Source organism: Agelaius phoeniceus, chromosome Z, assembly GCF_051311805.1.
Source record: "Agelaius phoeniceus isolate bAgePho1 chromosome Z, bAgePho1.hap1, whole genome shotgun sequence".
Classification (NCBI taxonomy): domain Eukaryota; kingdom Metazoa; phylum Chordata; class Aves; order Passeriformes; family Icteridae; genus Agelaius; species Agelaius phoeniceus.
Window position 1 is genome coordinate 41,690,546 of NC_135303.1, and position 14,749 is coordinate 41,705,294.

The following is a 14,749-nucleotide window of genomic DNA, read 5'->3' on the forward strand; positions in this document are numbered from 1 at the left end:
GTATGTTCTTCCTAAGCCATGGCACCCCACGTCAACACTAACCACCCACTGCATTTTCTCCAAAGAGCCAGCCGCCTCTATGCAGCACACAGAGCTGTCTCCAGCTGGCAAAGATATTTGTCAGCCATGGTTTTGGAGCCTTTCTATGTTCTTTAACAACAATGACAAAACACCAGGTTGGTGACAGAGCATGGTGGGTAGAAATGGATCCAATCAAAGCAAAAAAACCTCACAGCCATGCGTATTCTCCCATGGACAATAAATGTCTTTGGTTTTGTAGATGCAAGAGGACTGGCTATGCTGCTGAGGGACCCATCGGGACCATGCTCCTGTGAAAGTTCTGAAGCCAAGAAGGGTGCAGGGGTAAGTCTCCTCTCACTGTGGCCTTGTGGGAGGCACAGGGATCTGCACTGTCCATAATTCTTGACGGACCCCACACTCAGTGGAGTGCATCCTATCTTCAGCTGCAAGGATGCTGTCATGCTGGGCGTAGTTTTGCACAGTAGACCCCATTGGTGTAAACTGTATTCTCTTGGCTTCCACAGGGCTTCTTTTGAAATAGCTACAAGTCCAGTGCCACAGTTAGGATTAGGACGATTTTCAACAGAAGTGAATCTCTCGAAAAGTTTGGTTAAATAATCCTGGCAGCTCATGGAAGATGGTGTCAAACCAATGCTCTGTCCTTCCTCACTGTCAGTCAGTCTCCCACATATCTTCCCTTGCACATTCTATTCTCTTCTTCTCAGGCTCCCCTGCAAATACTGCTGCTCCACCTCCTTTCATCTGCTGGGCAGCTTCCTGTGAGCAGCTTGTCAGCATGAGGAGGGCAAGTGCCTGAGAAGCTTTGCCAAGTATTTTTCCTGGTAGCCTGGTATAGTGGGGTGGCACATGGAAACACTGTTTTGCTGGAAAAGCCATGACAGGAATACTCCTTTTTCTTTGTCGTTCTCACTGTGGTTGTGTGCAGCCATGTGTTTCCAACAGCAGCTAATGAAATTGTCAGTAAGATAAAGAGTGGAAAGGCAGTGAATGGGCAAGTGAACTCCTGCAGGGCCAAGATATTCATCTTCATGGTGGCCTACATTGCTGAGGAAGTTTTTGTCTGAAGCCAAAAACAACCATGTTAAAAACTAGAGGTGTCTACAAAAATTTTACTCTAGACATTTCTAAATATGCAAACGTGAGGCCATATTAATACCTAAATTATTACATAGGCCATATTAATACCTAAATTTATTTTAATCTTTCATACTTTTAAAAATTAAATTAAACAGCAATCTAGGCTCTTAAATAGGTTCATATGAGACTGATGAAGCATATTTCATACATCTGCTAGAAAAGTAGGTTTGATTGGAATTTTTTAATTACAGTTAGTTAAATTTCTTTAGAGAATCATTTAAAGATAAAATGCAGTAAACTTGTGTCTTCTTCTGGTCTGTGAGTGAAAACTAGTGTGAGAAGCTCATATCAGCTACCTTTAAGATCTTAAAGGCCATGGTGAATAATCAGCTCAAGCCAGCATCTGCATAACTTCTTTTTTTGAATGAGGAAAATGTAAACACAAAACACATTTTGATTTTTCTTACAAGACTTACTTCTTTCTTTTACTAGCTAAAAAAAATCATTTTCTCAAAATCCAGATTTCCTACAGGCTCTACTTTTTTATTTTCTACAGTGCTAATGTTTAAAAAATACCAAAACAAAACAGATCGACTGATAACAAATATGAATCTGACTACATGTACCACGTTCTAAATTAACAATTTAGAATGGATGGCATAACACAGAATTTCACACTTCTGGGTATCAGGACCAGATTTAAGGTTAAATCTATATAAAGCAGCAAGTCAAAGCATCCTCAGAGACACCAATCAATAATAAACTACTTTTCATTAGGGAAATAATTTTTAACACAGGCAATAAAAGTAAGGTCTAAATTGATAGTGCAAATAAGTCAAAATGAAACCCCCTTCATGTTATAGTTAAATCTGATATTTAAATTATTCTGGTTGGAGCTGGAGCATGGACTTGCACAGGCATTCCCAGACATTGTGCCCGGGTTGCTATCAGTGCTCTGCTCAGTGTAGCTGCTTTGTGGCAGCTCTGAAGTCACAAGCAGCACCTCTCGGGCTGCTGAGAAAGCTCTCAGCTGGACTTTAATCAGCCCGTAACATTCTCTAGCTCAAATTAAGGTCATCCTTAAGGAAGAGGGGAAAAATGTTCGATGACTCTGAATGCAATTTGTTTTAATAGCACAGTACTTCGAATGCTTGGGAGTGTAACATCACACAGAACAAAATCTGACTTAGCATTGTTTCCTCCTTGGCTTTGAAAAAGAGGTGTCATTTTTTCAATAAAGACCCCGTGCTGAAGGCAGAGGTTTAATGACATAATTTTGCAAAAGGGAGGCTGACTCAGTGCTGCTGCAAATGTAGCATGAGCAGAATCAGCAAAATGCCAGCACAGGAAAGTCAATAAAGTCCACGAGAGTATCCTTACCCACATGGAAAAAGGATTAATTTCGTCATTGAAAATTACAAAGAGCTAAAATTTTCCTCTATTAAATGCTAACAATTTGTGGAAGGGACAATCCTGTGTTTGAGGCAAAGATTATATGGAGCAGTTGGTTATAAACTCTTCCAAGTTTGCTGAGAGAGATATCCAAAATGATTGTCCTTTCTATTGTTAAAATGTCAAATGGGCAATGCTATTTGCATATATGAAAATTATCAGTTCTAGATCCACTCCAAAAATAATCCATGCACACCTAGTTGCAGTATTGTTTCAATAATATTTTCAATTAATAGAAACAAGAAAGTGAAATCCTCATATTTGTGTTATTTTCAACAAACAACTTACTCCAAGGGGAGGCCTGGGCCGTCATAAAGTTCCCTTCCCTTTAATGAACTATTAAAAAAGACACAACAAGCTACACTAAGGTCCTGACTGTGCTATTGACTGTATGGTTCAAGTAAATGGTAACTAGTGTAGCTTTCAATTAAGTGTAGAAAATTCTTACATCAAATAGATAATGATATTCATAGCCAGTGAAGACAAGATATCGATCAGTAAACAAGTGCTACACTTGGAATACTCTGTCTCACCAGAGGGAGAATTTGTAGTCCTCCCTAAGAGCCATTCCATGTAACATGCTCTGAACAAGCCAAATTAGACCTATTGTTGAACAAGACAAAGTTTGTGAGTAACCTTGGAGGGTTTTTTTATGTTTCTTCCTACATTTCTAAATAGCAAAATGCTGCCTCTTCATTGTTGCATTGTTGCATCCTGTTATGCCTGCAGCTCTCTTTAGAGTGCACGTTCAGAATACAGTGTAATTTATTACTGAACCATTCTTGCAGCTTTTGCTCAAAAAGTGTATGTGTGTGGGAGTAGCATAAACTGCAGCTGGTTGTCTTTATATTTCCACCATTATTGCTGCTGACTGGCAAGAAGGAAGAAGATGTACATGAACAATATTTGGTTTTCTGTAATATTGCTGTACAGGAGATTGAAAGGTTATCTTGGTGGATGACTTCTAATTTCAACAAAACCTTTAGGGCCATGGAAAACATCAGCAGTAGGCTGAATTTATCTTTCATTGCTAATATTTTGGGGTCATACTTTATCAGAAGTATAGAACATTAATTTTCTTTTTCATTGGTTTTATAAAATATTGTATCACCAAAGAACCTAAGTGAGTCCAGAAATTTATGGGAAAAATCATTAATTTCATAGTGCTGCTGCTTTAAAACAAACAAACAAAAAAAAAACCAATTCAAGCAGTTCTAGGATATGCCCCTTCCCCTCATCCTCCCTCTTGTCCTGCTGCCATAAAAGTGTTGTGGATGAAAACTTTCCATGTGACCCAAAATGGCAGAGGCTTTTATATTTTACAGCATTCTGTATCAGTTTATAATGGAAATGCTTTTTCTGCATAGTAGAAGTATATGAACATTGAGAGACCAGACAGCAAAAATCCCTGTCATCTGGGATGATTGGGATCTTTCAATGTGTAAGCCTTCTTCCTGACTCTTCAGGGAGTATCAGATATGTCTCGCTGCTATGCCCACCATGATCAGATACTTCTGAAATTCACTCACAGTATGCAGCAAAACACGGAGGCAAGGTACCAGCCAACTTCAAAGAGGAAAATAGTTTGTTTTCTGCAACTGATGCTTTCCCCAGCTGGCTCCTGCCTGTTCTCATCACTGCCTTCCCAAGCTGCACAGTCCATCCCTGGTCCTGTCCAAAGCTTACCTCATGCTGAAGTCAACAGAGCTGATGGGCAGGGTGATGGAGAGGAGAATTCATTTGCCTTACTGAACCGCATGTCACAGCACACAGCTAAGAGTTCATTCCCAGTTATTTCTGCTAATTGCCCTCGACTGCATCTTTGTATCATCATGGAGACAGGCAACATTGCTGAGGGAAACCAGACTTATCAGTCATTCAAAGTGATCAAACATTATGTTTGACCCCTGGCTTTGTAGTTTTATTTTTGTGACTCTGCGTGGAAACTGTCTAAGCTGAGTAACAACACTGTCAAGCTGTGGACCTGTGTAATATGCCCCCTTACCTCCATATCCAAAGACAAATAAGATTGCCTGCTCCAACAGTGAGTTAGACATTAAAATGCACATCAGTTTCAGTTTCGTACTGCAGAGTGTGTATTTAATCAGCAGACCTATTATCAGGCTATTATCAGGTTCTCATATCATCTTATTATAGCTTCATTTTGCCTGATTGCACTTCTGATGATCAGAAAACACAGTGAAGCTAAGACCTTAGCTTATTGCAGGCACAGCGAGTCCTTCAGCTAACCATAGGTTTGGTCACTGGGCCTGTTTCCTTTCTAATTCAAGAAAAGGACACATCTTTAGGAAGCTATGATACTTTTATTTGAGGTGAAAAAACATATTCTTAGTTATGAGACAAAAATTTCTACTTTGAACTATGATCCGCTTCTTTGAAATATTATCCTTGTCTCTGATTTTCTGAGAACTTTTAGGTAGTCTTGGTTTTCTCAGTCATTTCTAGTGTTGCCATCCACTATGCAGCAGATGACACATGACACATTCCAGTTGGAGGCATTTAACACCTTTGCAATAGCACTAGAAGGAATAAGCATCCAGCTTTTCTCTTGCAAGGGCCTGGTAAAGTGTGTTGAGAAGACAGTTTAACTGCTGAAGATTAGCACTTCAAAGTGCAAAACTCAGAAGATTGAAAGGTCGAGAATTTGCAGGACCATTCCCTAAGACTGTAGCAACATAAAGGTGAAAATGTTGGGAGTATGGGAAGAGGATCCTGATGTTCTGTGTAGTAGGGATTTCAGTCACTGGAGGCTGACAATTCCCCATATAGGAGTAAAAGCAAAGGCAGAAGGATTTCTCTTCATAATTGTCAGAGCGCATCTGTGGTAATGCTCCAGGAAAAGATATCATGACAAAATATGCCTTTCTCCATTTAGTTCATTCTTGGAACAGAAGTAACTACTGTGTTGGCTTTGCCTAGCAATTAGATGTACAGAATTTAAGAAAACTGACCTATTTTGGCGGTTGCTACTTGTGAGCTGAAAAGGCTATATTTACCTGCAATATGAGCAGGTAAAGTTTAAATGTTATTGTTTTTAATAATTATAGAAGTTGCTTAGTGTAGTATTAGTCATCAGCTTTTGATTCTCTTTTGCCTTTCCTGGTTAAAGTTTTGTGTAATGTCCTTTTATACTCATCAGATTTTCTTGTCCCAGACACTAACAGTTCCTCAAATTCCATTGACATTTCTTTCAAAATCCACCTTGTGTCTCTCCACATAATCATTTGAAGAGCATTTTTTGCTATGACTGCAATCTATTCTAATCAGGCTTCTTTTCCAGTTTCTACTTTCTACTGAAATCCACGCAGGTGTTACAAAAACATATTTTTCACTCTTTCTCTAACATACTTTTCACTCTTTCTCTCTCACTAGATTTCTTCACAAGATCTACACAGGCCTATTGAAAGCATCTGATTACATTCTCTTCCTATTTTTTCTCTGCTGCAAGTCCCAGGTTCCCACCCCGCTTAGTTTCTGCTAATGCTCAATTTCTGCTAATTGTTCCTCTTGTTTGCTGTCACTTTTACTTTAGTCCGCTCTCCTGTATCTCCCACAGTTCTTTATCTCCCTTATCAGACTCTTTTTCCTGGAGTGACTCCGGGCCCAGTTTTTCCTGCAGGGGCAGGAGAGGTCTCTGCACATCAGCACCCATTATTGCCTTCATTTTGATAACATCATGGGCCAGATAAGAAATCATTATGTTGAATGAGATAAACTTACTAAAGGAAAGCCTGTCTCAAGTCCAGGTCTCAGTAAACATTTTGGAACCCTCCAAGAGCTATGGCATAAAAAAAATTCCAGCTCCTTCTTCCATCACAGTTTTGATCACTAACAGCAACAAATTATTTCTGTGTTATCTTTGCTTCAACTACTGGAATTCATAGTTATATTTATAACTCAGTTTTTGCAAATACTGCAACGTTGAATAATCAGTGAAATAACACTATGTATGGGTGTTTATGTGTAGATACTTAAACATTTCTGGACTGTTCATTTTGTGAATTACCTACACAAACAATTTGACCGGCTCTACAGTACTTTTTTTAAACTATAGAGCCTAATTTATTTAAGCTGCTGCAGGACAACACTGCTTTATTCTCTGCAGACAACTTTATTCTTTGTCTTGTTGTTTTTATTGTTCCACTGGTAGTGAATAAAAGGCTGCATCTGTTCCTCAGGAAGGACTTAATCCAAAGCTTATTGAATGCATTGGAAGAGTCTCCACTGGGCTTTGGATCAAGCTCTTTAGTTCACAAACAAATGCTTTTTTGTGAGAATATGCTATTGAAGTATTGTATAGAAGAATTACAGAGGTTCCCTATTTCTAAAATAATGACTGCTCTTTAAATCTTTTTTGCTATGCCCGCTCTATCACAGGAACAATTTGCAACTGTACATAATTGTTGCAGTACTGTAGTCCATGTTTATCATGCCCCACCATGTTAATATAAGTGTAGTTAATATAAGTGTAGAATATGTAATGCTGTGGTAACAAGCTATATTGATATGGCTCTTCCTATGGAGGCAGTAATTTGAGAAATATATAGAGATTCATGTACTGGCCTGAGGATGATCTGGCTCAATCAGGCAAGATGGACATGGCAAAACATCTTTAAGGACTGCCTCGTATTGGTGTTATTGATGAAGCTGAGTAGAAAGAGGGGTTTGTAGAATAAAAGAGGGATACTACTGAATGGAATTTTTTTCTACCCTTAGGAAAAGGAGCAGACTGAAAAGAGTCACAAAGGGGAAGTCACAATAGGGGAAAGAAACAGGGGCCATTGTGGACAGGGGTACAATCAGACAAAGATAAGGCAGGAGGAATCAAAGCAGAAACACTAGCTGAAATAAGACTGTAAAGGACTTTAAGTGAAACTTTACAGCTCCAGATTTGCATTGACTGTATTTTCGACAAGGAGGGAAGATCCATGAGTTGGTTATGCAGTGGAATTCCTGAAAGCTGCAATAAAATAGATTTTTTTCCTTACAATACTACAGGTACTGAATGCTTATTTGGATTTCTTGTGAAGGGAAACTAACAATTCCCGTGCATTGAAGAGAACATGGTGCCAGAGAAACTTGCCTAGAGTACCTTTTCACGTGGGTGTAGATGACAGAAACAGTTACTGCTGGGTATTACTTTGGTGACAGAGCTGCTTGCAGTAAAACACACTATACTGTGTGGTAAGTGCTTGAAGGGTTGCCTGCACACGTAGTTTGTACGCTGATGGTGACTCAGACAGTTTATGGAGCCAATACTAAAACATTACTCACTCAAGGAGCCACATTTAAGCCAATGAGATTACTCATGTAGTGAGTGGCTGATAGAGATCTTGCCAAGCTATTCCACCACATAATAGATGTGTGTAAATGAGCCTGTAAGTCAGGTGAATAACTTCAGAAAGGAATTTTTACGTTCATTCTATGTATGAACTTTTTCTATTTGAACTCCTTAACCACAGCTGAGGTCCTATTACGTTTTGCCAGCTCCCACTAACCGTTCCCACTAACCAGCAGTCCCTATCCTAAAACTCATCAACTCATACAGACAAATAAGGGGAAGTGACTTGCCTTCAGTCACATCACAAGTCAACAGCAATGACAGAAATAGAACAGGGATCTCCAGTCAATTCTCTACCAGCAGCTCCCTGCCTCTGTAATTCACAACATTTAATCCCTGAACTGAATACAAAGCATTTATGAATGTGACCCCTAAATTTCCTACAGCTCTTCTGCTAACTGTCTGGTGGATCTCTGCATTCATTAGCTTTATAAATGCACAGAGAATACACTGAAGTACCATTTTCATCTCACACACATCATTACAAGCTAGTGAATTCCCTCATCCAGCTCATCCCCATGTTTTTCTTCAGTCAGAGAAATAACCAGAACCACAATAAAAGGAAAATTATTCTAATCACAACATTTCTGACAGTCAGTCTAAGACACTTAAAAATCTGCATCCCAAGCAAAACTCATTTTTCATATTCAGTAGAATTCAGTGTGGAGGCTACCATATCAAGCATCACCTTTCTGGACTGCATTTCGTTTAATAAATGTTATAAAAGTGCCTGGCATATTCAGCATCATTACCACCAGTATTTTCCTTCCTTTCTTTGTTCTGCATTGCTCTCAGCACCTTTTAGAGTTCATAGAGAACACAAATAGTGTGCTGGGCTGTAAAGAGCAACCTGAAAAAATTTATAATAGGAAGAGGTAACCTCTTCAAATTATTTTCCATTTGAAGGTCCACTGCATAACAATAAAAAAATCTGCCTCACTGAAACCAGGCTCTCCTGTACTGACAAGGTCCTAAAGCAGAGTAACTCCTCTGTCTCCTGAATAGAGGAGGAGCAGCAGATACTGATACAGCTTCACTCTTTTCACTCCCTATTTTTCTCTCCTCTCCTCCAAACATCTTTGTCTTTAATTTCCTTCCCTTTATCTCCCCATCCTGAGCTGCCCTGTGTCTCTTCCCCTTTCTAACTCCAGGCACTCTTTGTTGGCAATGGTTCCATCCTCTTTCTGTCCATGGAAGGGCACACATCTGTACAGAGGCAGATTGCAAACTAGGTCAGTTTATATGGAGAGATAAAAAGAGCAGGAATAAGAGCCTTTTTGTATAATAACAAGGTCTCACACAAGCACGTGGCCCAGTTGTCAGAGATGTTGAGCATCTGCTGTTGCCACTGACTTCAGTGGCACTAGTCTTCATGTCTACAGGCTGCAGAAGTAGAAAAGCATCCTCAGTTTTGCAGTCCCCTGCAAGCAGAAGTTCAGATACACAATTGCAGCTCCTTGATGTTCTCCAAGACGCCACATTAATATCAGGATCTTTTTTTGTCAATTTTTCCAACATGTTCAGCACAGTCTTGGGATGTAAATTGGTCAGTCATTGGAGGAGGAATGAGGTGATACTAGGTATAACACCTTTTTAGTTCACAAGCACATAAAACAGGCCTGAAATAGAATGACAAGTGAGGAACTGTCATGTGAGTGTTAAAAATAACTATCTTTCTTGACAAATATTTGGTTAATGCAGGTATCTTTATATTCTTCCTCCTTTCAGAGTTTTTAGGACAATACCAACTGATCTTGCAATTCATTATTTAGGTAAAGGTATTTTAACATTACAGTAAAAGTAAAGGAAGACTGCGCTCTGGCAAAGATTAATTGCTCCTTTCCGCTACCTGGACCTCTCTGTAAAAAAATTACAGAGCATTAACTGCATCAGTCTCATTTGTGATATTGCTTTACCTAATGGAAGAAAATCTGTGCTGCAGTCACATGCATCGGTCCAATCGTGTATGAGTCCAGAAAGCAGGAAAGGGGCAGAAGGTAATTGTTGGAACAATAAGATAGAGGAAGAGGAGCTCTAAAATTCCCTGTTTGACAATGTAGCATCATTGGTTTCCACAGTTTCCTCCACAGTCCACTACTGCCAGTCTCTCCAAAACATGGAGCTCTTAGCAAGCAGGATACTTGACAATGCTTATTTTAATTATGATTCTGAGGCCTGGAGGGGACTTTTCTGGATGGTTCTGAAGGTTTCCAGAAGCAAAAATCACTAATTTATTTCCCTTCCTCCCTTCCAATAACTGCCTTACTCTATTTCTAGCAGCTGAAGTTCCTAAAAACCAAATAAAGGGTGGTCTGACCTGTGAAACATACAAAAAGGATGCAACCCCCATGCTCCTTTTCCTCTTTACTCCATATCCCCATATTGCCATTTGGATGGCATGCCTACCTGTGGGAGTACAGACTTTGATGACTGCAGGGCAGGATCAGCAATGCATGTCCATGCACAGGTGCAGCTTTCCTTTGCTCCCTGCCTGCTCTCTGCAAATAGGCTGAATGAGGACACATTGTGATTCCAGCACCTTATCCTAGAAGGACAGAGGCTAGGAGTCCTGTCTTTGGGCAGATAACTGCATTGCAGACATTCCTGGGGACATTCCTAGATGGTGCAGCTGAAACACCCCTGTTCAGAGCTGATCTCTCTTCCTCCTTCCTGTACCCCAGCCCCATGCTAGTGGTAAGTAAAAAATGTTCATTAAAAAGCCCATCCTTTGTCCAGAGAATTTACAGCAAAGTCTGAGAAAGAGAAAACAGATGGCTGCCAGTAGGGAGAATGACAGACAGTTCCCTGGTCAAAGACCTTGGTGGGGTTTTGTCTGTACCATACTCTTGCATGTTTTTAGACCCATACATTTACAAAGAGGGTTGTGGCCAGGTGTAGTTGATTATTAGGATAGCTTCTTACTTACAGTTATAGCACCAGCTTACATGTCTGCACTTACGTGTGTATGGCTCGGTTTCCTTATTCCATTACTTTTTATTACAAATCATTTTCATTATCACACAGTGTTCAGGTAGCAACCATGCCTCTGTGTGAGCATCTGTGTCCTTGAGTTCTCAACAGAGAATGCAGCAGCTGAATTATCAGCAACAGCATGTACCTTCCCATTTAAAACACTGGCAACTGAAGAGTGGAAGGTGGAAAATGTGACACTAAACTTCAATACAGACTGAAGAGCTAGAGGTTTGCAAACCTCATGCCTGTACTGTCCAAATACAGAGATGCTAATTGGGCTAGAACTAAAGGACACTTACTGCAATCTATCTGAGAAGAGTCAACATTGCTGCTGTAAAGTCCTGCCTTAAACAAACCTTTTGGAGGTCTCTGAAAAGGTAAACAAAAACGTGGATAAGGGTGATCTAATTTCCATATCAGACTGGGTGTCTAAAAGGTTCTTGACAAAGGCTTTTAAGGAGACTAAGCAGAGAAAACAACAGGAGGGAAAGCGCTGGTATAGCTCGGTAATTGCTTAGAAGATAAAATTCAAAGTACACGAATAAATCACCAGTTCTCACAATGGAGGGAGGTGCTGGTTGGTGTAGAGTTCTGCAAGAGTCAGTGTTGCAATGTGTGCTGTTCAATGTACTCATGCCTTTCCTGGGAATGGAGTCAAATAGCAAAGTTCATCAAAATGAATTTATTTGGCAGTAATAAGAGGAAAGATTGTGAAGAATTATATCTGGACATTATGAGATTGAATATCAGAAATCCAGTATAGGTGAATGTAAAATAACACACATGGACAGTCATTAAAAATGGTGGGCTCTGAGCTGGCATGAGTAAAGTCTCAGGGTTATGACAGGCCATAGAAACATCACCTCCTGTGCTCAGAAGATCCTCATGAAGTATTGTCAAGGAAAATATCATTGTACCACTGTATGAATCCGTGCTTTGATCACATCTTAAATCCTGTGTATTTTTTCAACTCAAATTAGATCTGTTAGATCAGGGTCATGCTCAGGAGTGCATCAAGGACACTAGGAGGTACAGAACTGTCTGTGAACAAAGGTCCCCGTGAGAGCAACCTACAACTCTTCAGCCAGGAAATGTAATGATGTATAGAGATTACTGTGGAGATCTACAAACCCATGAGCAGGTCTAAGAGAGGGTTAATTGTTCCCATCTCCAGCTTAAAGAAAGGGTTAGTTGTTCATCGTCTCCAGCACAGGAGCTGAGGGGATAATTAAGCTGGTATTGAAACAAAAAATAAAAGGCAGGGCTTCTTCACAGGAAGAATAGCACATCAATGGGAATCTTTGCAAGCATATTTGGGATCCAGGCAACATTGAAGAAGTCCGGGACAGCAGTACTACCTATTAAAAAAAAAAAAAAAAGGAAAAAAAAAAACCAACCAAAAAAACCCCACACCAATAAAGAAAATCAAGCCAAAACCAAACAAAAAGAAAACAGCCCGAAACCCGCGGCTTGGAAACCCCCGGAGCTGGCGGCGAGTGAAGCTCCCGCCCCGTGCACTCCCCGGAGGCGAGCCGCGGGGCCGCGCTCCTTTCCTTCTCGACGGGGCTCGGCCCCCCCCGGTCCCGGCTCCCTCCCCTCCCGCCCGCCGCGGGCATCGTAACAGGAGAGGCTCGCAGGCGGAGGGTAACCCGAGCGCGGCAGGGCGGGGGCCGCAGGGGCGGCCGCGGAGCCTCCGCACGGAGCGCATCGCCCCGCGGGCCGGGACGGGACGGGCGCGACGGGACGAGGCGGGGCGGGGCGGAGCGGGACGAGGCGGGCGGCGGCTTTGCCCCCCTCTTTCGGCGTCGGCGAAGGGGGCGGGCGAGGAGGGAGGTGGGGAGGAGGAAGAGGAGGAGGAAGAGGAGGAGGAAGGGGGACTCGACGTGCCGGGGCTGCGCGCGGAGCTGGCAGCGCACGCTGCGAGCCCGAGGAGCGGGAGCGGTTTGGATAAGGTACCTCCGAGCGCCGGGATGCGCGCGTCCGCGCGGCGTCTTTCTGTCTGCCTGCCTGTCTGTCTGCGTGTGTGTGTGTGTGTGTGTGTGTGTGTGTGTGTGTGTGTGTGTGTGTGTATGAGAGAGAGAGAGAGAGCGGCTCCCGGCGCGGAGGGAAGGGAGGCGGCGGTGGCTGCGGCGCCGGCGAGCTGGCCCTCGGCGGGTTGCGAGCGGGAGAGGGGAGAGGGCGGATAGGCAGGGCGAGGCGGGGGAGGTGAGGGTCTGTCGGTAGAGGTGCGAGGAAGGACAGGGGAAAAGCGAGGAGGGAAGATGGAATCGCGGGGAGGGAGAGACGAGAAGAGGAAAGGAGAATGCAGATGCGCGGAGGGGAAGGGAAGAGGCCAGGAGGAAAGAGGGGATGCCGAAGGGGGACGATTCTAGCCTTGCCATGGGCAGTCCTGCGCGGCGTGCCCGCCAGCCCCGCGGGATCCCCCGGCGTGCACGGCCCGGGCGGACTGCCGGGAGCTCCGCCGGAGTGGGGGGCCGCGTAGTGACCGCCGGGTCCGTGCCCGCATCCCCCCGGTGTCCGCAGGCTGGGGCGGCTCTGCCCCCGCCGGGGTCTCCGCCGCCCTCCCGGGGCCGCCGCTGTGCCTGGGAGACGAGCGGGCTGTGGGCACGGAGGGGGCGTGTGGAGGGGCTTCAGACAGAGCCTGAGAAACCTGTGACGTAATTATTTTTTAATCAGCATGTGTTTTTTATGGCGATCTCAAATTTTCCTGGACTCCCCATTTTGAACAGAAAATCCCCTGTATCTTTGTTCCAAGTATTTCTATTTTTAGATTCCTCTGTAACAGCAAAGCGAGTTCATGAGTTTTAGGTATTTTTTTTTCTTTTTTGTTTGGCCTCTGCTGAGGACCACTGCAGTGTAAACTTCCGAAACACTGGTGTCTCTTTGAAAAAAAGTTATTGAAATTATTACTGAGGTGAGCAGGCCGGCAGCTATTGTGGGTATACCAGTGTTTGAGTTCCTGATGACATTAATCATTAGCCTTAAAGAGCAGTCATCACACTGAAGTTAGGTTTTTATCTTAAGATGAATTGCCTGTCAGGTCCCAGAAGATGTACATTAGGTGCAAGTACCAGCCTGCTGTTAGAAGAGACAGAGCATATACCCCCAGTTGTGATTTTACCAATGAAATAAACTTGTTTTATTATAGGTGGTGATTAGCAGTTCAACGTTGTAATGATATTCTCTGATTCTAGCATTGTCTCATAGCTCTGGTATGTCAATTTGTATTCATGCTGTGTAAGTGTTTTGCAGAGGTTTTGCCTATCTGGCAGGGATTTATTTCAATTTCACAATTACGTTTTCTGATCTCAGAGCCTCAGGAACCCAAAGAAGTTGTGTATGTATATATCAGCATCTGTTGTAGTGTGTGACTGTTTTTTTCCCTAAGAAATACAAGTTTTTTCATGTCTTTAGATCACAGTTTTTATGTCTCTGCACACAGCAGAAGTTACAGCGGAAATTGTGTTCATTTAAGTGTATTCATTGCAAGCATTTCTGACCACTCAGTATTAAGTGTTTTTTATCGATTGATCTTCATTTTATATTTGAATGCCAGTCCATTTGCTGCCCTGCCGAAGCCTCTGCCAAAATAAGTGTTGAGAAATCTAAAATGTTACATACAGATACTGGCTTTTGAGAACTGATTCCTTGTTTTTGTATTAGTTTTCCTAGCTGTCCAAAGAGTACAAGTCCCGGTGAGCTCTTAAGTAAATTAAGCCATATTTATAGATATTTTGTAATAGTGCCAGTAAAAAAATAGGTCTTGTGGCCACTGATGGTTATTTCTCTTCACTGTGGATGTGCAGCTTCTGTACAAGGGATGTGTGCAGTCCTTTTAAATTA

General features: G+C 42.3%; 1 protein-coding gene across 4 annotated transcripts in view; it reads left to right on the forward strand.

Annotated features, from left to right (window-relative positions):
• The first annotated feature begins 287 nt into the window (after positions 1-287).
• The window catches only part of LOC143691860 (PALM2-AKAP2 fusion protein-like), a 107,761-nt gene continuing 93,299 nt past the window's right edge, over positions 288-14,749 (forward strand). For 2 of the 4 annotated variants that reach the window (XM_077171773.1, XM_077171774.1), the window contains exon 1: positions 288-363. In XM_077171773.1, coding sequence (XP_077027888.1) covers positions 298-363 — 66 coding nt within the window. In that variant the 5' untranslated portion in view covers positions 288-297. Of the gene's footprint in view, positions 364-12,432; positions 12,551-12,724; positions 12,859-14,749 lie in introns of those variants that run through there. The other 2 variants (XM_077171775.1, XM_077171777.1) reach the window with 2 other exon arrangements.